Consider the following 26,764-nt stretch of genomic DNA (forward strand, 5'->3'; position numbering starts at 1 on the left):
TTTAAATATATTATATTTAAAAATATATGTTTTTAATTTATTAAATTAATATATTAAAATAAAATTATTACAAAATAATTAAATAACCTGAATATATGCTTCGGATAATGTAATCATCTGCGGCAGTATTTCTGTTACGTGCAGATCTTGCATTTCGTACCATTTTCCGCTGCCCTGTGGAAGTATAAAATAAAGCGTGAATAAATTTGAAATGCTTCCGATTAAATCTCGAAGAAAGTTCTTAATATTTTCAAACTTACGCGGTGCAATATGTGAATGCGGTAAGTGCCCTTTCCCGCGCCCGGTTCTCCGTCGTGTACGATGTTGGCTATCAGGTCGTACACACATTTCGGATGCGTATTGCGTACGCTGGGATGAAGCAATTCTGTCATGTCTACGTTCCTAAAATATATTTGTTAATAATCTTTGTTATAAATATTACTTGAAAAATAAAAAAAAAATTAAACTTACTTGATTGGAAAGTTCACGATAGTTGGATTTTTTTCAACAAAAAATGTATTTTTGGTAAATCTCTAAAATTTTAAAAATAAATCTTTTAATTGATTTTATAAGATTTTACATTAGCTTTTTATATTATACTTAACACAAGTCCTTACTTTTATATAAAGTATTAAATAAGGAGGTAATTTTGTTATTTCAAATCTTTTCATTGTAGAATCTTTATAGGTCCTATATTCTTTTTCTGATGTACCATTAAATTTGGCTAATATAGTGAATAATGGTACTTGAGGAATGATCTTCTCTTTCAGTTCGTCTTTATACAATGGAGGAGGAGGTAGATCCACAGTCAAGTACAGGAAATTTGATTTTTCCATTTTTTCTAAAAATATAAACATTTAAAATTGATTTCCAACACAATTTTTTGGAAAGCATATGTTGAAAGTGAAATAAATTTTGAAAAACCTTTATAGAGGATTTTAGGCTTGTTTTTGACCCTAGAATTTATCCCTAAGACGTCGGCACTGAGTTCAGTTACACTGTATAACTGCGCAAGTAACTAATTTTCTCTTATGAAATACGCAGGATTATTTTAATTAAAGTATTCTTATTCAATACTCTCTGGAGAAATGCAACCAAACTTTGTATGCTAGCATTTCAGGACATGGAAAGCAATTTTCATACAGAAAAATTCAGTTCCAAAATTTTCTACTATGGAACTTATGGAATTATGAATGGAAAAAACACATATTATATGTGTAATTTATATATGCTGTAGGCAATTTTTTTGCATAAAAAACTGCTTACAGCATGATAGGATCATCACAATGATCACAACCATGCCAAAACAAGTTTTTAAATAATGGTAATGCTGAGTGAACTTCAAATGTTCCAAATTCTTCAGAAATTGTATCAAGATCCCTTTTTGACACTCACAGCACAAATCCCATCCATAGTATTGAATTTTGAAAGTATTACTTCCCTACGTCCAGAAATGTCTGCATATAAAATTTGGTTGCATTTGTACTATTTATTACTACAGATAGCATTGAATAGGGATATTTCGTGATAAATCTGTATAAAGACAAATATGGAATACGGATAATCACGATCGTACTATTATGATTCGGTCAAACCGAAAATTTCTGAAAGTTAAGAGTATAATTCCACGCCTAAGTTAGGGATTTTAAACCAAAGTAATATTGTTCAATTAAGAAATAAAAGCTAAATAATTTATACTATTGAAATAAAATGATACAGAATAACAGTGTGTAAAAATTCAGTTAAGAAAAAGCTAGAAAATTGATATTTTCGATAAATCGGAACGAGAGCGATACCAAAATTATCAGATTCAATTCTATGTTATACCAAGATTAAAATACCAACAAAAAATTTAATTAAAGTATTCCAATAAAATGACAAATGTAAGTAGTTGAAGAATCTATTGAAATTTTTCTATATTAAATTATAAACTTTTTATAGTAATGTTTAAATAGTGAAACTTGCATATGTGCTAATACAGCATCGTTTATTATCTAATATAAAATTTTTCTAATTAATATTCAACTAATTGAAATATACGAAAATCATTTGAAGAAATATCAAATATCAATACATATTTTCTTCTGTATAAATCATTTCTTAGTTTTTATCAAGTAAATATTCTTAGAATTTTTTTTAATAAATAATTTTGGTATAATTTTAAAATTGATTAAGTGAGAATTTCCAAATAAACTTTCTACTGAAGAAGAGATCAAAATAGACATTTTATTCTCATAAAAATTTAATACAACACCACAATAAATCCACATTTCGTCAATAAAAAGTTCTGTGTAAACAAGCAAATGACCATTTTTAAAAATGAAATAAAGAATATTCATAAAATTGCACAAAAGAGGTCACTTTCAATGTTCATTTTATTAAAAATTAATAATCTGAAGCTGTGTGACTAATTTAATATTAAATTACAAGTTATCGAGTTATCTGGTTTTCTTCTGAAAACATTTGATATCTATTGAAAGGAGACAGATTAGATCTGTAGAATTTCTATAAGAACAGGACTAAAGTCGGATTTAAATCATCAATCAAGCCTACAACTTCCCATCCTACTCTATTATTTCAACAGATGTTTTATTTCAAATTAGATTCTGTTCAATTTGTTATTATTTGGATCCATGTGGTTATTAACAAATGTACTTCTCTCAATTCAATGATTGAGAAATTTGTTTTATTTTTATACAATTACAAGAAGATTTAATTTCAACGATAAATAAATTATATAATTAAATTATAATTTTATAAACTATTTAAAATAGAAATATGTACAAAAATACTTTCATATGGATTTAAGCAGAATATAAATACTTTGTGTAAAAGCCAAAATTTTACCTTGTAAATATTATTATTATTAAAAATGTATATAATTAATGAATATATTACAAAATATAAGATCGTATTTTTAATAAAATAATAGTGTTTAATTTGAAATGCAGTTTTCATTTACCTCTATAATCGTCACTCATCAACAACTGTTGTTTTTCTTCTTCACTCTAAATAAACGGAAAATTTATTACATTCTCTTAATATAATTAAATTAAATTAAAATGAATATTTATCTTAATATTACATAAAAATATCTATTTAAATAGTGAAAAATGATTATCTACGAGGGTTATTTTTTTCAACCTTCACTAATGCAAACATATTGGAAACATGTGAGACAGGGACAGGGTGCATACCTAGTAAGTGGTATATTCCCTCACAACTTAGCATTGTGCCAAGCTATTTTAGACATTTGCTACTCTGCAGTAAACATATAAACATTATGTCGCCAATCCAGTCTCCCGCAACTGTGAAGTACGAGCAGTAATTTGATTCCTACAGGCCAAAGGGCTGAATGGAGGTGAAATTCATCAAAGGATGTGCAATGTGTATGGTGAGATCCTCGTGAGCTACGGATGTGTGCGTGAATGGTGCAAATTCAAACAAGGACACGACAATGTTCATGATGAGGGCGGTCAAGGGAGGAAATGTGTGATGACTGACAATTCGGTGGACAAAGTGGATCAATTGGTGTGAGAAAGGCATTGGTTTCTGAGCTCAGTGAAGAATTTCCTCAAATTTCAACGTCCACACTGTATACCGCTGACTGACAGTGTTATAGATTGGCTGAATGCTCTGGTGGCAATGTTCGACATGACTATACAAAAGCTGGTGTCACGGTATGATGTCTGCCTGAATCGACAAGGCAATTATGTGGAAAAATAAGTGAAGACTGTACCAGGTTGTTCAATAAGTTTTGTTGTTCGATAAGAGGTGGCGCTATTAGGATCGTCACTTTATTTCTCTGTAAATAGTACTACTATTTCATAAACACGTGTCAAGTTTCAAGTAGATCCATCAACTCATTGTATATTTGCAGCTGTTCAAAGTTGATGCATCACTGTATTTTTTTACAATGAAAAAAATTGAATATCGTGCAGTGATAAAATTCTTATTTTTGGAAGGTGTAGCACCAAAACAAATTCATGAACAATTGTTAAAAGTGTATAAGGACTCTTCACCTTCAATCAGAACAGTAGAAAGATGAGTTGCTGAATTTAAACATGGTCGTACGAGTCTTGAAGACGATCCACGTGAAGGACGTCCAAAAAGTGCATCAACACCAGAAATCGTAGCAAAAATACAGCATATGGTTTCGGAAGATCATCAATTAACTGAGAGAGATTTAGTAGAAGCCCTAGGGTTTTCGTTAGGCAGTGTGAGCAATATTTTGGCTGAAGTTTTGGGTTACAGAAAGCTGTGTGCACAATGGGTGCTGCATTCGTTAACTATGGAACAAAAACACATTCGAATGCAACTTTCTCAGCAACATTTGGAGCGTTTTAGAAAGGATAAAAAGGATTTTGTGCATCGTTTCATCACTATGGATGAGATTTGGGTCTACCACCATGATCCTGAATCAAAACAAGAGGCTAAGGAGTGGTGTGAACCCGGTACTTCGGCTCCGAAGTGAGTCAGGGTCCAGAAATCGACCAAGAAGGTGTTAGTATCAGTTTTTTGGGATGCAAAAGGAATTTTGTTTGTGGATTACCTCCAAACTGGTAAAACAATAAACTCAGATTATTATTGTAACCTTTTGGACCAGTTGGATGTAAAATTTCATGAGAAAAGACCTGGTTTAAAAAAGAAAAAAATCATTTTTCATCAAGACAACGCACCCTCTCACACAGCTCAAAAAACCATTGTGAAAATCAGTAAATTAAAATACGAATTGCTGCAACATCCTCGCTATTTGCCAGATTTAGCTCCTTCTGACTTCTGGCTGTTCTCACATCTAAAAACAATTCATGCATGGGAAACGATTTTCATCAAACGAAGAGATAATAGCAGCCATGGAAGTGTATTTTGACAGTCTTCCGGATTCTCACTTTAGGGATGGAATCCATAAATTAGAAGATCACTGGAACAAGTGTATTGAAATTCAGAGAGATTATATTGAATAATAAAATGTATTTCAAACATAAAATCGTGTTTTTCTTATCGAACAACAAAACTTATTGAACAATCTGGTAACTATCTTCTACAAATAAAATGATTTTGTTCTTCATTCTTGTTTTTTTATTCTGGGTCAGTAGAGGTTGAAAAAAAAATAACCCTCATACTTCATTTGGAAAAATTAACTAAGATAATTTAAAAGAGCAGAAATGGACAATTTAAAAGAAAATTTTTATATTCACTAAAAATTAGAAAAGATGACTCCATGGCTACAAACATTAGAAAGAAACTCAAACTGTTAAAGGAGTCAAGATATTTATTGGATTTAGTGCTTTTTGGGATTTTCAAGTTTGTTGGATATGGACTTCTTCCGCACAGTCACAAATCTGCCCCTGAAAACTCCAGGTTAAGCTTCTCCCCAAGTCTTATCTATTTATACTGTACGAATTTCCTTAGGTCAGACTGACATTTTGCATTGTTTTAAAACTTTCAAATTGTCTGTGCAAAGTACTAAATTATTGATACATTTTTATTTATTGTAATTTTGTTCTTAATTATTTTTTATCTTTTCAGTTGTTATGTTATCTTGCCTCCTTTTATTTTAGTTTTATTAGTATTTTGTTTTTTATTTTTATTTTTGTTTTAGTTTATGCATGAATAATATAATAATTTCATTTTTATTATAAACCTTAAAAATTATTAATTATTTTAAAAATATTTGTTAATTGGTTAAAGAAATGATTGAATTTATAATGTTGATTGGTCAGATTCAAAGTGTTTTGTACAAAAAGTTGTTGTTTGTTACTTGATTGCTTCTTGTTCTCTTTTAGTTACCGTATATCTGCGCAGATAAGATGAGGTATAAATTTTTGTCAAAGTTTTATAGTTTTAGCATATATCTGTCCTATAAGACGACCTCCAAATTAGCAATTGCTTATGAATTTAGTTTAGATCAGCGATCATCATCTGGATAATAATACTGCATAGCATATACGGAATTATGTCCTATTCGTAATGTTTCGAATACACAAATTTTATTTTCTTGCATTTGACAGTGCTGCCTTGCGATTATTGAAAACATTCGCACTGATTCGGGCATTCAGGTAATGACCTTGACTATTCACAAAAACTTTGTATGGGCTATTTATATACATTGGTGAATGATTTGTTTTATTTTATAATGGTTTTAATTTATATAGATTTCAATTTAATTTTTTTTGTATTTGTCCTATACGATGACCCCAGATTTTGGGTGTCTTTTTTTATGATTCAACTATTGTCTTATCTGCGCAGATATACGGTAATAAAGTCTGTCTGATCAATCCTAGGAGTTCCAAGACAACTTTCAACAACAGTTGTTTTATTCAAACTGTAAGAACATTGTTCTAAATCTTCCCAAAGCTGATTATATGCTATTAAATAATACCAACAAAACCTTCAAAATGTACCAGAAAATATAATTTAATATAAATACATTATGACAAACATTTTCGATCCCAATATGACACAGATCCTATTGGGATCAAAGATGTTTGTCATATAACATATTTATATTAAATTATATTTACTGGTATATTTTGAAGGTTTTGTTGGTGTTATTTAATTAATGTAAGAACATTGAATGTTGCGGATATGAAGATGGGATTGAAAATTCCAAAAAGTGCTTAATCCAATAAATATCCAGACTACTTTAACCCATCTTGAGTTTCTTTCTAATGTTTAGATTCATTATCAATACTATCTTTAATGTGTAATTTATCTGACATCTACACTAATTTTAAGGTAAAAATAATATAAACACGGATATCAGTAACAAGAAATTGATCAAATAAACTTGAAATTTTATAAAAATCTTAGTATTCAGTATGAATTCTTCACACGCAGACATTTTGGCAAAATTATTACATGCTACATAAAGTGCTTACATTTATTGAAAAGTGTATAGAATATTCAATCTTTATATCAAAATAAATATACTTAAATATTCATTTGTCCATAAATGTTTTCAATACAAATATTTCTAGATAATAAATTTATAATCACTCATAAACTTTATTTACTTTATTAAATAATATTTTCATCTCTGTCACACATTATTTTATATAATTATTATTCTTTTTATTATAACCATAATTAAAAACAACTTTTAAAGTAACATTACTTACCTTATCGATAGATATAATTTTTTTGGAATACATTCTCATAGCACCTCTAAATGCACAATAAACAATACTGCTTTGATCTTTTTTACTTCCATTTAAAGCAAGATGCAAACTATTTAAAAACCATGACATAAATGCAATAGGATCACCTGTAAAAAATTCAAACATATAATAACAATTAAGATTAGCCAATTCTAATACTTCAATTGATATAAAATTTAAATAAAATATCAAAATTTTAACTGGCTGATGCTAGCTTTATCCAAGTATTTTGGTTAAAGCAAGTAATTTATTCATTTTGAACTTATCTTTACAAAAGCCACAAGTAGATAAAGCAGACATTATCCAAAAACAGATGGATGAAGCAAAAACAAAGATTAAAATTTGAGCTTTTTTATAGATAATGTAAAGCCTATTTACCTTTGTATGGATACAAGAAATGGATCTTAGAGATGAGTGTATCACATCCAAATGGTAACTTCAGCCTATAGATCAACGTTGCACAAACTCTTCATCTTTTGCTGTAGATGCTGAGTATATCCAATATTTATCTATAGGCTGAAGTTATCATTCAGATGCAAATGTATGGATAGAGCTAAATATAGATGTTTCTCTTTCATCAGCATGAGCATTTTGTTTTTAGACAAATTCCCTAAATTCCCTCCTCTTTTTATCAAAAATGATTTGGATAAAGCCTGAATTTTAACTTTTGTTCTTGTTTTGTGCATCTGTTTTTGGATAATGTCAGCATTATCCACTTGTGACTCTGATAAGGTTAGCATTAGAGCCAGTTATCCTAGTTTTCTCTAATTTATGGGCTTTAGCCATAATATATGACCTTTCACATCCAAAATTTAATAGCACCAATACCCCTTATATACAAGCTACTGTGTCAAATTTCATTTCTTTAGCTTCACTCTGTCTGGAGATATTAAGCAAAATAGACTCCAACACACACACACACACATCCACAAAATACTTTTGCTGTTTTTTTTTTTTTTTTACTTTTTTGGGTTCAGGTCTCAAAACATGGAGTTTTGCAAAAATCTCAGAGGGTCTAATTTGACACAATTCATTACTTTCTCTTGTTATGTATACATAACAAGCAAGGAAAGTAATAAATGCATCATCTCTACTTCATATCCATTATAGAGATTATTTGTATCTAGTTGGAATATTATTTCACAGAATAATAAACATGATCCTTTTTGCTAAATTAATCAATGAAGATGGGGCATATTAAAGTATAAACCAGGGATGTCCAACCTGTGGCCCACTGCACTCTAAATTTTTAAGGTACATTTTCATTTATTTTCGTAAAGTATGTTGTAAAAATTATTCTCGTTTCACTGGTTACACTTTGATGTCGTAATGACGTAATTGGTGACATAATTTGTAACTGATCAATCAAAAAAGTTGGTGGCGTGGTCTGTCATTTTGATTGTTTCAGTTTCAAAGATTTTTGTAATTAAGTGATGTTGTTAGTGATAAAGAATGGTACCTTTCATCAGGCGGATGAAAAAGTCACGTAATCCCCCTTTTCAAAAGAGTGTCGGCGATTTTTAGTGGTTCGGATAAGTTTAATCTCAAAGTGGAATGGGCTAATTTCTTATTTATAGAAATAAAGAATAAATTAGCCTCTTCCACTTTGGCATTCTTTCTAATTACAGGTATATAATACAGACATAAGACTATCTGTATATTTCTTTTGCTAACGTAATAATATAAATATTTTCAACCTCCAATTATATTCATAATTATTTCATCAACTTTAAATTTATATTTTTAATAACCCAGCATTTGGTCATGGCATCTAATACTAAGAAAATAAAAAATAACAAAAGAAAACAAAAAATGAAATATCTTTTGGCCAGANTCCTCTCACTTTGGAATTCTTTCTAATTACAGGTATATAATACAGACATTAGGTCTATCTACAAATTTCTTTTGCTAACATAATAATTTAAATATATATAAATTAGCCTCTTCCACTTTGGCATTCTTTCTAATTACAGGTATATAATACAGACATAAGACTATCTATATATTTCTTTTGCTAACGTAATAATATAAATATTTTCAACCTCCAATTATATTCATAATTATTTCATCAACTTTAAATTTATATTTTTAATAACCCAGCATTTGGTCATGGCATCTAATACTAAGAAAATAAAAAATAACAAAAGAAAACAAAAAATGAAATATCTTTTGGCCAGAAAAATATTTAATAATCGAAACATGCAATAATATTATCTGCCTTATTTGTCATGATAAAATTGCAGTGTGAAATTCTATATTTTCAGAATTTATTAAAAAGAAAAGAAGAATTTCCAGTGGACTTTTCACATAATTTACTATATTTTTCATTTTTGTTTAAAGATATAACAACCAGATTTTCTGACTTCATAAAAATAAAAATTGAATTAAAATCGTTTAGTGATCCATTTTTATTTAATTATGTGGAAACACCAGCCGAATACCAGCTAGAAACCTTTGAAAACTAATCATAGAGAACATTCCCTTCTTGAATTTTACAAAGAAGTTCATTCTTTCAATGAATTTGATGGAATTGTCAATTTATCTAGAAAACTGTTATGTATATGGAGTAGTACATACTGTTGTAAACAATTCTTTTCGTGCACGAAAAACATCGAAACTGCTGAAAGAAATAGGTCAAGTGATTCCCATTTAACTAACATTCTTAGAATTAAGACTGGTATAAAAAGGAAGGCAATGGCAAAAATCACATTGAATTTATTTTTATTTTGCATGAGTATAATTTCGTTTTTTATTGTAAATAATACAGTATGTTTTGTAATTATATATATATACTTGTTATTAAAATTTTATATTTACATTTTGAACTTTTTAAAAGTATATATTTATATAAAGTATCTTTGTGACCCGCTGAATATACCTAAATTTCTAATTTGGTTCATTAGGAAAAACAGTTGGACAACCTTAGTATAAACCAATGAAAGTAGAATCTCCATTCCATTATTGTCTGTCTACAACTGAAAATGTAATTAGTATTCTTTCAACTTTACCTGCAGCTAAAGGTACATTGATTAATTAACAAAGATTAACTATGCTGACTAGTTTAAATTTTATTTTTTAATATTATACTGTTCTTTAATTAGTAAACATGCAGTTTATTTAAAATACCTTGTTCTGTAATTTGAAACTTCTTCTTGCTGCAAAGCACCACAGCCTGTAACATTTCGTGAGGACTGACGTGCGCCTTAAAATTCCGAGGATTCCATAATTTTCTTAACAATTCGCCAAATCTTTGAACTAATAACACCATAATGTCACCAGGCGGTCTTGGAATTTTACTATAATTTTCTTCCCTTAAGAAATAATTTCTGAGGGGAGGCACGTGAGAGAGTGCCTAAAATATTTTAAAATTTGAGTCAAATTTTTATAATAATTATAATAATAAAACTTGTAAATTCTCATACCACAAAATTATAATACATCTTACCTGTAATATAACATTACAATAATCATTTGCTTTAATGTTGTTCAATCCGACAATACCTAATAAAAAGAACGAGACAACAAATTAAATAAAAATTTAATGAATTTGGAAAAATATTCAAGCATTTTAATGTTACAGACTATTTATAATCTAAAAATATCTTTTCTATTAATTAAAATACAAAAAATATGTATACTGAAGATAGAATTTGCACACTTTTTTCAGATGCGCAGCTTCAAATAAAAGGTCGTTTCTATAAGTAAAAATTGTTTTTTTTTTGGATTATCGCTGGTGATTGTAAATGATGAAAGAGAAAGATGAAGAAAATTTTGTAGCTTTAATAGACATATTTTTTGTACAGTAGAGCATCGATTATCCAACCCCCGATTAACCGTCACATTGGTTAACCGACTGTTCTAGTCGGCAAATTTCAAATGTCCGCTAGTGATGTGGCGCTACGATATTTGGCTATGTCTTGGCTACTTTAATATTATTTTTGATAAATTTTTGCGTGTTTTAGCTGACAACACGGCTCGACCATTGAAGGGAGGCCAGTATTTAAACGAGACATAATTTTCTAATTATGAGTGGTTGTTTGTTTTGTGAGCAATAAAATAATTTTAAAATAATTTTTAACGATACAATAGCGACGATTATTATTAAAAAAAAAAATTTTGAAAAAACATCAATGAAAATTCAACACGAAGTAGGTTAATAGCGATATACTAATATACTATACAGTCGACCCCCCTATAACACTGTTGATTTTTCCGTTTTATATGAATTCCATGTTGTATGAGTCACTTAGATTTTACAAATACGTGTGCCGGGCTGTGAACAGCTCACGTATTTGTAAAATTCTTATCTCCTACATCTGTTAATCATTTTAGAATGAATTAATTCGCTGACACGAAAGTTATACCACACACATTATTTAATTTATATAAATTTAATAAGTTATAAAACTAATAATACCTTAAAAATTTCAGTAATATAACTTCAAAAATATTTAGAAATTAAAGAAATAAGTAACATTTCCATATTGTTAAAATTAAATTTACTTTAAAATAAACTTTAATTAATTAATACAATTAGATTCAGATCAGATTAGCTATTAGCAATTCTCTAGGGCCAACAGTAAAAGATCAACTTCTTCCTTCGTCTTTAAATTATAATAAAATAAGTATAAAATGCGTATGAGGTTTCCATGTATGGTCTTGCTTTCTATCTATCTAACTCCATTCTTAAGATTAAGGAAAGACAGATGACAGTGGGAATTTATACGTCTACAATTTTTTCAAATTGCAGCCTAGTGAGTATCTTAAAAACCTATGTAATGACATTTTTCAATAATATTCTGAGAATATGAAATATAGTTACATCAACATTAATCAGTATAGTTACTGACTAACTTTGGATGTAACTTTAATGTTTGGACAATAAATAACAAGATACAACTAATACATTGCAAAAGCTTTCGGTAAAATGAAATTACCATCTTAAGGCAAAAGATGGAATATAACTAGAATTAAGTATTAAAAAACTTATTTTTTTTTTTTATACTTGTATTTAAAACTTTTTAGACTTAATTTTAGGTCAAGTTTTATCTTTTGTTTGATAATAGTAAATTTATTAGCCTAAAGCATTTCCAATTTATTAGTTATATTGTGTTATTTATTTATTGTTCCAAAATTAAAGTAAAATCTAAGTCAACTTTTCTGTTCTATTTACTGAATTCTTTACGTTTGTTATTCTTTCCTCTTATACACTAATTGATAATAAACAAGTAGAAAAATATTAAGCAAGTCAATAAACATTTTAAAATTATATAAATATAATTTAAATTAATATTTTGAAGTCTTACTCATTGCATTTATTTAAAATCAAAACTCAGAAAATAATCATTTTTCTGTATACATTAATTCAAACTTCAACATTAAGTTTATTTATTTATATTTTTAGGTAGCTATTACATATTATTCTGCTACAATTTTTGTACATATTATGCGTTTGATTATTATAATTCACTGAGTTGAATCAAATCCTGCAGGATGTATCATTTTTTTTTTTTTTTGATTTTTTTTATTACTCAATAAAAATAAAATATAATGACAAAAGTTATTTACGTTTAAAAATTAAGAATAAAATTTATCAAAGAAACTAGTATACGCATATCCACATTAATATTCCAATAATTAATTGAACAATAAATTACCAAACGATAGCCTAAATATCGGGCTATAATTAAATGATTGGAATAAAGTAATTTGACATTAGAGGTAGGCGTTAGGCGCCATCTCTTAAGTAAATTAATAATTAAAATTAAATAAATAAATTTTAGAACCTTCTGGAATAAAAGAACTGGCCCGGGACGGGGCTTGAACCCGCAACCTCCGCTTGCCGTGCAGTGCGCTGGCCAGTTACGCCACCTGGACCCCGAGCGAGTCTTCGCTTCCAGAAGTATATTAGATTAGACCTTACTTGGTTAAATACATCAGTACCCGGGCCAGTTCTTTTATTCCAGAAGGTTCTAAAATTTATTTATTTAATTTTAATTATTAATTTACTTAAGAGATGGCACCTAACGCCTACCTCTAATGTCAAATTACTTTATTCCAATCATTTAATTATAGCCCGATATTTAGGCGATTGTTTGGTGATTTATTATATACTATTCGGGCTTTGAGTTGTTGTTATTTAATTGAACAATATAAAGATTTATAACATTGAATATAAACATAAATGTATGTGGTGCCCGTCCCCCACGTCGTCATGATTTGGTCAAGTCCGATGTCGTGCGCAGGCATTCGGGGCAGGCGGGAAAAAAGACGAACCGCTAGAATCACGACATAACACGAATGACGTGTCAGCTCAAAGATGATAATATTTGTTCAACAATTAGTATTAAGATAATTTGTTTAGTGTTCTTCGTTTGTAACGTTCCTTTTCTGTATCGTATTAAAATATACGTCATTATATATCATAAGAAGTTCCTCATATTCTTTCTTAAACTGTGTTCCGTATATACTTCTTAATGCCCAGCCCAACCATCTTTACACATCCACATGTATTTTACAGAAGTTTCTGAATGTCAATACCAGAATCAGTTGGTGGTATGGATTATTTAAGGTAAAAAAACAAAAGAAATTGTTCAAAAATAATAATCACACTGTGATGTGATTTATAATATAATGTATTTTCATGATATTTATGCCTGCTATAACAATTAATTCTTCTCCATATTTGGCATTTTTATTATTTCTTTCAGTAATCAATTAAGTTTCCTATTATAGGAAATATTTAACAACATGAAATGTTAATATTATCAAGATTTACTTCAAAAAATTCTTCATATATTTCTATACTTCATATTTATTTTAAAATGTAGAAATTATAAATTTAAATAATGTTAATTTCATGCTGCATTTTATATGAGAGATGGATCAACTTGTAAAAAGTTTGAATATAGAAATTAAAAATAAATTTACAATAAAATTTTTAAGTCATTTCCAACTTTTAATAATAATTCAGAAAAATTCTGTAGATTATGTATTATCTATGCTATAAAAAACAAGTAAAATGGCAAAACCGTATTTGGGACAAGACTATGTCTTGGAGACGAAATCACTTTGATGCTCAAGGCAGGTCTTGTTCTCATTCTCCTATCTTCTTTGATATCACTGCTTTTGGGCGTGATCGTTCAAACTTCGCCGGCCAAGACCATGAGATCGTCCACGATGCATCTTCGATGAAATTAACCTATCTAATTTCAAAATTTCTCTCCATTGCATGTCGGCCTGGGTTGAATTTTTGTCAATGCATAACGAAAAGTTCCCATTTTTGAAAAAAATAATCATGGCTATTGTATCGTCCGAAATTATTTTTTTATTTTGCACAAACAATATACAGTTTAACCCAATTATAATGTCATCGGATGTAACGACAATCCTAATATAACATCAAATTTTTATCAATTCTACGATTTTACCATACTAGATAATGTTAAAAAATCCCCACTTGTAATGACATAAACCATTTTAACGTCATATTTGAAACACTCCCAAATTTACAAAATTAGATTACAAATTTTATTTAACAGTAGAAAGTACGTGTTCAGTCCTAAGGTCAGAGTTCACTTCTTAGAATGACTGTAGGTGGTACTCTCCCCTACCTGACTTCGGTGGGGTGAGGTGGCTGTTTTGCCTGTTTATAGAAGAGGGTTGCCATTTTGTATTTTATTTTGACTTGGTTCTCAGTCCCCTAACTACCTACAAGTCTGGAACTTTTTATGTGCAAATGATTTTAGCACCTAATACTCTGTGCCAAATATCAACTCTCTATATGTACTCCTTCATACCTCTACGCTGGTAAGAACATCGGCCAGTACGATTTTATAAACAAGACATAGTCTTGTCAATAAACAGATATATTTATTATATAACAAATATATCTGTTTGATATGCTATATATAATACTTAAGTTTTAATTTCGTTCAACTGAAAAATTATACATACCTGGCATATACGTAGTTCCGTCGTACGCTCTTGATAATTTGTTATTTGATTCTAAATGAGCTATTTCTTTTAGAGTAAACGTTGGTTTCAGCACATACTATTAATAATTCAAAATAATTGTTAAATATTTTTAAAAAACATTAAAAACATAAGAATAATATTTTACCGTAATATCATCGAGCGACGAATCAATAATTTCGTAATTGTCTGGAAGGCAGTAAAAACGGAGTGTTGACAGATTGAGGAAAACGTGATGACCTGCCTGAACACTATGCATGTAACAATGAGTGTTAGGACCTCGACCTAAAACCATTCATCATTTTTGAATTAAAGAATAATAGCAATGATAAACAGTTAAAAAAAAAAATATTCATGAATTTTCAATCATTTACAAGCACTCTTCATATTTTTTACTTCATTAATATATAAAAAAATTAGTTGATGAAAAACAATCTTGTTTTGATTTAAATGATATTAGTCTATATTTATATATAATATATTTTTAAAAGCTAAATACATAAGTAATTACCTTGAAAGTATTTTCCACAAACCATACAGGCATAAACATTAATACGCGACAAGGAAACCGAACATAATTTTTCAAAGTCGAAATCTAGAACGTGCCTAAAAAGAAAAATATTTCAGTATAAGACTAAATTTAATGCGTAAAAAAAATGACAAAAATCATTTATATCAGATTTATTGTTCTTTTCTTTTGAAATAAACAACATAAAACATTTGTAAAATTATAATGGCAATCATTAATATGAAATAAAAAGAAATATTAAACTTTATAAAAAAAATTTAAATTATATAATACATGAATTTAAAGTATATAAAACAAAATGTTTGAATTCGATAGGAAAGTGTGAATCAATAATTAAATTGTCTTTTCCAATGGATAGTTTCAGTTTACTTAGTTTTATTTAGGTTCTATTTTAGACAGTTTAAGCATTAAATGGAATTCATATTAGATATGAATTTCTGGAATAATTATAAGAATTGAAGTTTTTTAAAGAACATATAGGTTAATAATGCCAATGTGTTTTTGAAATGTCTAACCATTCTTCCTCCTTTAAAAAATTAATAAACCATGTAAAACCTATTATTTTGTTTCTATTATACAATAATGTCACATCAATTATTTGGAATAATAAACTATGCAATATATAAACAAAAGTGTTATTGTTTATTGTATAAAAGAAATTTCAAGACAATGATTCTATTATAAAATTCATTCTGCAACTAGATACAAGAAAATATTATTTAGAAATATTTTATATACTAAATTTAAATATAATTACATTAATACAAACTTAAGTATTACTTTAATTTATAGAATTTTGCAACAGTTCTTATATAAAAAAAAAAATTGCTATTATTATATTAAACTTTGTACAATGCAATTTAATGCTATTTTTAATTATTTCATCAAAAAATGCAAAAATCATTTAGCATTTAATCTATAATTATATATACCTGTTAATGGTGTCTAGATATGGACAGTTCCTACTTTTATCCCTTGATGGTTGAGTAATTCTTCCTGAATAACCAAAGAAAAAAAAAATTATATTAAAAAATATTCTAAGTCTTACAATAGTAAATGTATCTCTATCAAATTAAAAACATCAAGATCTCAATGCCGAAATAGAGAATATATTATCTCCTTAAAAATTTTATTACAAAATATTATCACAGACAGCAAAGATGGAGGAATATCATGAATTTTAAACAAATATAAAATATAAAAATCTTTGATTTTAACACAATTTCAAAATTAACTTTAGTATGATGTTAACATAATGAAGAAGCTTTTAGAAAAAAATGACAAATTATGAACTGATTAGTTTATATTGACAAAACAAATGAACAAAAGCCGAAATAAAAATCAATAGAAACACTACTATGAAATTCAATTTAATAGAACTAATGTTTTCAACCACCATCATCAGGCAATACTGTAGAATAAATAAAACACTTATGCATATTTCAAGCCAAGGATCTGCCTTTAGAAGCAGCTGTCGGCTAGACTTGCGTCTTCACAAACACGGATTTACGACCAATACTAAAAATCCCAAGTTTGCTCGTATAACAGTGTTTTAGAAAATGTCCACTCTCCAACATTATCGCTATTTTTGACTTCAACATTGACAGACACACACATGTTTCAATAAAAGTTTTAAATTTCTAATTAAATTACGAAAAATTAATTTTTTTTTCTAAAAATCTGCCACGTACGAAATCTCATCACAAAGTCTTATAGATATACAAAACCTTCCCCTCTTCGGTACAAGAAAACAAACTTAAAAGTTGTTGTAAGTCCAAATCCACATTCTTTAGGCCGTAGGCCATACGGAATTATTCATTTTTGTAATTTTTTCTATACATAACATTTTATATAATACTTATTATATATAAAACCACACCAACTGCAGTGTAATATCAAGTCATATTATACGGCAGTTGACATGGCTTTATAGTAACGAACTGGATTTTGGAAGACGTTTATATCTCTACTTATTATACGCGACACAATGTACTATTACTCTGTATTCTACTAGTAATCTGTCTCGAAGAATAAGCCAATATTATAAATGTATCATTGCGATTAAAAAGAATGAAGATTGTTCAAAGGATTGTTCAATTTCTGGCCGAGAGGATCTTCTACGTTCGCTGGGAGTCGGCAACTTTGTTTTCTTCTTTCGTTAACCGGAGAATCACTCTTATTCTACAGAAAGAAAAATGAAGAGAAGATCCTATGGTAATAACTAAGACCGGTCCTCTCGAACGGAAATCGAACGATACTTTGAAGAATGTTTCCATAGAAGCTCAGAATTATCTAACGAGGATGAGTCAAGAATGGAGACTGAATGGTAACAATGTTGTCTACAATCTTTCTACAAATTGTAGTTTTATTTCTCAGCCTTTCATTGCTATTAAGTCAGTCTCATCTGTAATGTAAGGATGGCAAATATGGAAATTGATTTATATTGAAATTGACAACCTGTAATAAGAAAAAAACGATTAGATGACAGTGTCACGTGTTTAATAGGATATTCTACGAACTGTAAGATTACTGTATTAAATTTTAAACAGGATACGAAACAAAGTAAATTTGTAAATCATTTAAAAAAAAATTAGTTATTTATACTTTAAAAAATCATATTAATAAGCATTAAGAACTTATAACGGAACGAACTTTTCGCTTCCGGTTCATTGTTTTCCACGTCTTCCGATTTTCTTTTCAAAATTGAACTTGTCGATTTCTTCTCTTCTGCCGCCATTTTCTACGTGCCGCTAGTTACAATTTATTCCGCCAGATGTCGCAAGGTCAACAAAAAATTTTAAAAAAAAATTACATCTCGTCTGCACTCTTTCTAGATAAAAATTAAATATAATATAAAGTAAATTATATATAATTAATTATTATTACCGTTGAGATTTTTATAAGTATTAGCACAGACAATGTCGTAAAAATTTAATCTTTTTATCTATATTTGTTTTTTTAACCCGAAGGACACTTCTAGCCATCCATCGGTGGCCCTATGGACAAAACCGCCGAATACTGGTCGTGGGTTTGCCCCTGGTCAACTGTCGGGCCACGTGGAATTTTCCGGGTTCTCGTCACGTTTGTAACACCTAAATAAGAGCCAGTTTCCTTTAGAAACTCCTTCCGGGAGGCATCCCGCCTTTGGCAGATCGCCCACGTGTCGTATTGCCGTAAACGAATAAACCAAAGCACGCCATGGGTTTGGATTCATAATCATTCGTTTATGGGTTCGGCTTACAATAGCGTGGTGACCTCTGTCAGGGCATCATCCCTGATCATTCGGATCACCCAATACAGTGGGCTGCCATTTTAACCGCTCGGCCATCCTGCCCTTGTCCGCTTACTTATTTCTTAAACCATTCCTTGCCGTGGACATTAATTAAGATGGTCGTTTTTAAATCACAACCATTGCGAACCACAAAGGAGCTGTGAGGAACGGGGCCCGACATATCCGGGACGAATCGCCCACGAAAAATTCCTGAAGTTGCTACCCCGGATTCGATCTATGGTTCTTCAGAGCGGTAGGCAGACGCCTTAATTAATCTCCTCGTCCATTCGGCCTACGATTCATTCGGGTTGAGGCATGGCGTTCGGGCTATTCGATCCTATCGAGGATCGAATAAACTTTAATTAAGGGATAAAATTGAAGCCGCGTAACTTGTTTCTCGAGCGAAAAAGTTAATGTAATCGCAAGTTTCATGACGATATATCAATGTACCAATAAAAATAAAGAAAAAAAGTTTAAAAAAATTACAGTCGACCCCCCTATAACACTGTCGATTATTCCGTTTTATATGAATTCCATGTTGTACGAGTCTCTTAGATGTTAAAAATACGTGAACCGTTCACAGCCAGGCACACGTATTTGTAAAATCTAATTGACTCGTACAACATGGAATTCATATAAAATGGAATTATCAACAGTGTTATAGGGGGGGTCGACTGTAATTACGTTATTTCAGTGCCTTTAACTTTTCACACGCGAAATTGACAGCAAAGTGAAAGTATTTTGTAGCCATTCAGATAAGTTTTGATTCATTATTTAGTTCCTTCATGCACAACGACACATCCAATCTTTTTAATTCTACCTCTTTTTATATCATTCCCATGTTTTCATTCGACAGAATGATTTCAACTTCCGCTGCATAAAAGTAGTAGGGGGCATTCGCTTGTCTTGTATTGTCTTTACCGGGGAGGGAACAACATTTTAAATTGACAGATCGATACAAAAGTTTCCTTCGAATACACCAGATGGCGGATCATTGACACCGGAGGAGGACACACATGACTGAAGAGTTTAACACACCAGGCTTTTAAGCCTGGAGCCAACAACTTATCATTTTCGACCGACACAATAAACTATTGTCATTTGTTTTTTTTATTTTTAAAATAATAATTACGTGTTGAATAAGTCTTCTGCCTGTCCTCCATGAATTATATAAATCGTTATTTTATTATTTAATTTTTTTTTTATATTTTTATATTTATTAAATGACATTTTAGTGTCCTTTGCGTGCATTTCAGGAGGGGGGAATAAACCGAATTGACGTTCGCTCAGGCTTAATTCGAGGCGAATTAAATATAGAACGGAACATAACGAGCCTATTTACTAATTTTAGAGAATAAATTTTGATCATTTAACATGCAAATTTGGTATTAAACTCACGTGTTGAGCTCTACTATAACAGAGCGTGGTGTATTCGTGATAATGTTCAACACGAAACTCCATTATGGAAATGCCCCGATTTAAAAACATTACTTGAAAATATCGCCTAGTGAAGAAAATAACAAGAAAAAAAAAGAACGTGTCTATGAACTCCGGGTTAAGAATTTTATTTTAATATATTATTTTTACGTCATTTATAAGACACAACTCGGTCGTGGTGTCAAGCCGGGTTTTAATGACGAACAGATTAGTGAATAAACGGCCTTCGAATGTCGTATAAAGATAACCTTAAACCCCCCCTCCTCCACGTAACATTCTAAACAGAGCCAAAGGTATTGTTTCAGTGCGGTAAACATAATTAAAACTGTAGTTTATAAATATATTATGCACCTTCATGCTTTACGTGAATATGGAAAATTTTGTTATGGTTGGATTCTATTTTAAAAAATAAAAAGGTACGAACAAGCAATCAGAACGAAAAAAAGAGGCTGACTGACTGAAAACAAACAGGTCTTGAATGACCTTCTATTTCTAGTATCTAGAAGGTCAGGCATAGCGTTAGATTCTCTTCACTTCCCGGTTGCGTTACTGCCTCGAGGGCAGTAGAAACTCTCAAGGGTGAGGATCTATCATGAAAATACAAATTTCGATCGACCCGTGAGTGATATCGTTCTACAATTTTATCATTATCTCGTCGCTTAAACATGCGGAGAACGATTGCCGTGTTATCTGCAATAGGCTTTATACTCACAGCAGGGAGTACAACAACAGATTTTAGAAGGGTACAGTTTGATAAACAGGTAAATGCGATAAAACATAAGAATGGAAGTGATTCTTCTTCTTCGGTGGCAAATCTTAGCCACGTTAAGGCTATATTAGCCAAGTTGATATTAGCCAGTATGCTTCACAAAATGGGATCGAACAATAAGACCCTTCATAATAATTCAACTGGAAGGAGATTGAACACGGAATTTCTACCTTATAGGAAATTAGTGAATTTCAATAGTCCTAATCGAATTTCTCCTTTTTGGAGTCTTAAACCAGAAGTCGCTCCCGTTGCTGCTAATTATCAGATCGAAAGATTTCCTTCTTTGAATTTAGGAGGAGAACAGATTCCAGTTTTGACTGCACCTTTTCATCAGGAGGATTTGAATGGTTTACAATTGTTATTACTAGACGAAATAGAACCTAACAATATACCACCCGACGTTCTGTCTGCGGAACAAATGAATATCAGAGAAGAAGAGAAGAACCCTCCTGTTCAATCGATAATCAAAACTTCAGCCGATACGTCGAATAATCCTAGATGTGATAAATTCACCGAAGATATATGTTTAGACGATTCAGAATATCCCAGGTTAGTTTTTTAATTTTATTACAGGAAACTTTTTGTAAATTTGATAACAACTTAACAGTCCAATTGTTTTTATAACTTACGCTTCGTTTCGTACGTTTTTCCGGTGTTTACAACGGTTTAAAATATGAAAAAAAATTGATGTTTTCATAGAGTTTTATATGTTCTTTTATCCTTTAGATCTGCCATCATGAATACAATTTACAGAGAAAGAAGTAAATTCGATCTTATGTACGCGGAAAGTAAAGAAAGAGAAACTCAAGTCGAAGGACTGACCAGGAAGCAAGAGGAATCATACACGTTTGAACATTATTACGGTCCCGTGAGTTACGGTATAACTAGATCGGAACCGATGGATTACGGTGTTCGAGGTGGGTTTGTTTGCCCTTCAGAAATCACATACTCCAAACCGCATCGAGCGAAGAATACCGAAGGCAAATGGAAGGTCATCATCAATGTTGCGGAGTTCACGCAGATGTTACGATTGGAAAAATGCCTGTAAGTGATATTTATATCATTTTTTCTCCATCAAAAAAATGTAAAATTTTGATATCAAAACATATCTATTTTTTTCAGTCGCCCGGGTGGGAATTGCAACTACGTTTCCGAGCAATTTCAATCTAGTTGTTCTCAGATTTACAGTTATCATAGATTAATGGTATTTGATAAGCAGAAGGGATTACACGTCGACGTTTTTAAGATGCCTACAGGATGTTCCTGTTTCATAAAAGGCTCTAAATACGTTTTCCCCCAGTCTCAACCGGTCCTTTCTCAAGAAAGCAGACCCGTTAACGTTCCTAAAAAGGCTACTGGTAAATTAACTGATGCTCTAGCTTCAATTTTCCATAGCAAAAAACAAAAACCTCATCCTCCCAATCCTCAAGTCCTTAATTATATTCAAAAGCAGTTAGCCTGGTTTCGATATCTAAATCAGAATCCTCAACTGATGGATAGTATATCGCCTTCCAACGTACTCCAACAACTGTTACAGGAAGATCATCAGGTACCTTCTAGACAACCCAGCAAGACTAATAATCATCCGAACAGATGGATTGCGGCACACCAACCGATACCGGGCCAGAATATGATCCAACATCTAAATAAAATCAATAGGGAGAAGACTTACACCTCCGACTTGATACCCGCCGACGACAAGACGTTTTCCGAGCCTCTAAACGTTAAATCTGGGTTCAGACCCCTACGAAAACCCATAGCATCTGCCTCTCAAACTCAAACGTTGGCAACAGATAGAGGTGAATCGATAGAATCTCAAGAAATCGTTGATAAATCTAAGGAAGCCAGGATAAATTTCTCCTATCATCCCATCTTGGAATATTTATCGTGAAGAGAGAGAGAGAGAGAGAGAGAGCAGTTATTTATCGAGATTTTATCGATGTAATAATAATTTATTTAAATTTCGAAATTAAAATATGTGATATTTTGTACATTAGTCAATTATTTAACCACAAATCTTTCATATATTTCCAATTTTAAGAAATATATCGAGTAGCTTCGTGTCTTACTACGAAAAACACGGGGGAAACTTGGGGAAAAACTTAAGAAAATGAACAATTGGGGACAAAAATATATTGTTAAATTGAGCAGAGGTGCTTTATCTATGGGAAAAAAAAAGGAAAATTGAGTCCCGAACTAATCTATTATTAAAAAAATAATACTTTTCCCGGAGAACAATGTCTGAAGTTAACCCGTACTTGGGGGTCCCTAATTAAAAATTCGCCCGGGTCCCACGAAGTTACAATACGCCACTGAAATCGAGAGATTCTGGCAAATACCAGTCGACCCCCCTATAACACTGTTGATAATTCCATTTTATATGAATTCCATGTTGTACGAGTCACTTAAATTTTACAAATACGCGAGCCGTTCACAGCCCGGCACACGTATTTATAAAATCTAAGTGACTCGTACAACATGAAATTCATATAAAACGGAATTATCAACAGTGTTATAGGAGGGGTCGACTTGTAGTATTCCGATTTAATAATGCAATGCAATGACAATAATTATTAATTTTCACAGGTAATTTTTACGGTAAACTTTAGTTGTGACCAGGAAAATATAGTTTTCGTGAGCGATTGACCTAAAATATTTTTTTTTTTCTTTATAACATCCTACTTAGTTACGAGGCAGAGAATATTCTACCCCGGGGATAGTTTATTGGTTAGAAATTGTAGACGAGTATATATAAAAAAAAAACCCTTTATAACTAACGAGAAGAGATGACTCGTTTCGGTTATTTCCTTGATGGAGTAAGAATTGAGTGCAGTGACTTCACCTACAAACACTTCTACGTGTCTACATTGTGTCCTACTTCCATTACGGGCGATGGAATCATTTACTCACTATTTTTCTTCAATCTAACAAGAGTATGTCCACTGTCACGTCTTCTTTTACCAAAGTAAGTGGCTAATATTATATTTTTTTATATAAGATTTCAAGTATAATACGTTTAACAATACGTAAGATACTGTAAAGCAATAAATTCTTCTCCTCTCCCCTTTACAGAGAGTCGTAGTGTTGTCGGCCATAATAATCATTACAAGTTTTTGTCAGGGAGTACAACGACGCGGAGACGAAACAACCTTGAAAGTCAGTCGTGACGACGACTTCATGCCTTTCCAATGGGTGGTAGAAATCAGAAAAAGGAAGTCGGTTCGAGCAGAAAGTGATAGAAGAAGAGAAAAGTATCGAAGTCGATCTTATACTCACACGAATTACAGGAAAATAGAAAGATTGGAACAGACTCACTTACACCACGAAGACTATGAAAGAGAAATTTATTCGCAGCATCCGGAAGGAGGTGAATCTAACACAAAGCCATCCTATTATTCTCCCTTTCCTTCTCCCAGTTTCCGCGTCAATCGACAGTTTCGGAAGTGGGTTATGGGTCCTGTCGGTATAAAGGAACCGTCCATAATATTAAATAAACATGGATGACTTAATTCGTCACACCCATTGTATATCTATGGGTTAAAAAAAGAGGAAAGTCGCTCCAAGTTTGTTAAGAGATTTTAAGTTTTAAGCTATTAAAATTGTAATTAAAATTGAATTACTTGTTAAAATTATGTAAATAACGTTAAATAAAACATAATTAAAAATGGAATAAACTTGAATATAATTTGAAAATCGAAGAAAAATATGATGCAATTAGATCATAAGAGTGAGATAACTTTACGTCACGTGTACAGGAGAAAAGAAGAATCTCCCTGACCTACTTGAGATTCAAACCCTGACCCACATGTGAAGCTCACCTGTATGGCACGGGATCATCTCCTATCTTGTATCGTGACGTATTTTTTATTTAGATAATAATAATAATAATAATAATAATAATACGTCAAGCATCTATCATGGGAAGAAACTGAAAAATCTTGCAGGTAATCTCGATTACTCTTCAGATATGAAGATATATATTAAATTTTATGACGTGTGAAGTGTTTATAACAATGAAAATCATTTAAATAATGTCATTATTTTATCGTGTAAATAGTTTTTAAGCTCTTTTATGGAGATGATACAAACTCGAATATAACGTTTTAAAGCTATCAACATGTTCGCTTTTAAAGCGAAATAATATTTTTAATTAAAAAAAAATAGAATTTTATAATTAGAATAAGTTGTTTTTTCTTAAAAACAAGTAAATTTATTGCTTTTCTTCTCCATAAAATAGTTATAAAAATCGATAAATGGCGATGAGTGATCGTTTAGGAATGAGAGGTTTTTGTTCTTTTTAATTAAATTATTAATTATATTATATTATAAAGTTTAAAGTTTTGATAATAAATATATAGAAATCTTTTAAAGAATTTAAAAAAATAAAGTTTTTTTTTTAATTAAGATAAATTCGGTTAGCAAAAGAACGATTAAAAAAATAAGTTTAAAGAAAAAAAATTATCTATTAACTCGGCGCCATTAATGAAAAAAAAATATATATAATAATGTGACTTATAGGTTTATTATAGAACAGCTNTAGACCAACTGATGCTGTAACTAGAAAATCGACTGTGACTTATAGGTTTATTATAGAACAGCTTCTTCCTTCTAGACATTCTTTTCTACAGATTTTCTTGTGTAAAACTCGTTTGGATGCAGTAAATTCGATTGGGGTCAAGCGTGCTATATGCGGCCTTGAGAGAAAAATACCAGTGCAAGGATAAGTTTTCCGGTTTTGGAAGAGAAAAATCGTAACATAAACACATCGATAATAAACATAATTAATCAATTGGTCCCCCCCCTTTGATAGTATCCCGTTAGCTAATTACTTCGAAAGAGAGATCACTCAATCGGATCTACTGCACTCCACCCCCTCTGAGAGTGCTTTGTAATTTTCCAGCAGAATGACCACATCCACCAAACCACCTGCCAAATACTCTCTTGATCTCTTAACCCCCCTAAATAAATAAAACCTGACGTTAAAGACCCTTCTCTTTCCCTTCTTTACTTAGCAATTTCTGTATCGTACGTATCCTTGATTATTAAATTTTTATTTATCTACATTCGTAGGAACGAGTAATTAGTACAAGGTTTGAAAACTAGAATATTTCAGCTTTTTTTTCTTTGTTTTTCTATTTCTATTTAAAATCCTGCATAGAATATAATTATAACAGATTACCTTGTTTTCTACTCAAGTCCAATGACTTACTCTAAAACATTTTAAAAACAATTATTATTATTATTTTTTTTTTGAGTCTTGCACCAGCAACTTTCTCTCTCTCGCACCGCCACTCACAATTCACTTTTGTTGCATTGTTGAAGAGAGAAGAACATCTTAAACACAGGCCTGGCCTGCTTCCCACAACTGAAAGTTTGACCTTCTATAAAAGATATATTCATTGGACGAGATTACAGATCATGTGATGTCCTTAAGATCTCCTATATAGGAGTGAATGAGATATCAACTTTTAGGATTCGACAATGGTAAGTAGAGATATTGTCCATTGGAAATGTAATCAAAGGTTTCGAGATAGAAAGCTTTACTGATAGTAAATAGACTCTTTTTTTTTCTTTTCTTTTCCCCCTTCTTATATATATATATATATATATATATATAATTTAAA

The 26,764-nt window shown here is 30.6% G+C and overlaps 2 protein-coding genes across 2 annotated transcripts in view; one reads left to right on the forward strand and one right to left on the reverse strand.

The window, feature by feature from the left end:
- LOC111624429 (U4/U6.U5 tri-snRNP-associated protein 2-like) overlaps positions 1–18,465 on the reverse strand; it is a 19,059-nt gene extending 594 nt beyond the window's left edge. The window contains exons 1-13 of the mRNA XM_023367262.1: positions 18,316–18,465; positions 16,596–16,659; positions 15,646–15,740; positions 15,283–15,419; positions 15,117–15,213; positions 10,606–10,661; positions 10,287–10,512; positions 7,122–7,267; positions 2,963–3,008; positions 618–841; positions 472–533; positions 261–402; positions 88–174 (exon numbers count right to left, since the gene is read on the reverse strand). Coding sequence (XP_023223030.1) covers positions 88–174; positions 261–402; positions 472–533; positions 618–841; positions 2,963–3,008; positions 7,122–7,267; positions 10,287–10,512; positions 10,606–10,661; positions 15,117–15,213; positions 15,283–15,419; positions 15,646–15,740; positions 16,596–16,659; positions 18,316–18,400 — 1,467 coding nt within the window. The 5' untranslated portion in view covers positions 18,401–18,465. The remainder of the gene's footprint in view (positions 1–87; positions 175–260; positions 403–471; positions 534–617; positions 842–2,962; positions 3,009–7,121; positions 7,268–10,286; positions 10,513–10,605; positions 10,662–15,116; positions 15,214–15,282; positions 15,420–15,645; positions 15,741–16,595; positions 16,660–18,315) is intronic.
- Positions 18,466–21,036: 2,571 nt separating this feature from the next.
- On the forward strand, positions 21,037–23,031 carry LOC111624437. The gene is made up of 3 exons (XM_023367275.1): positions 21,037–21,689; positions 21,867–22,184; positions 22,263–23,031. The coding sequence occupies exons 1-3, from the start codon at positions 21,037–21,039 to the stop codon at positions 23,029–23,031; spliced, it is 1,740 nt and encodes a 579-aa protein (XP_023223043.1).
- Positions 23,032–26,764: the final 3,733 nt, after the last annotated feature.

Source organism: Centruroides sculpturatus, unplaced genomic scaffold (genome assembly GCF_000671375.1).
Source record: "Centruroides sculpturatus isolate CEXI.00-Female unplaced genomic scaffold, Cexi_2.0 scaffold397, whole genome shotgun sequence".
Taxonomy (NCBI): Eukaryota; Metazoa; Arthropoda; class Arachnida; order Scorpiones; family Buthidae; genus Centruroides; species Centruroides sculpturatus.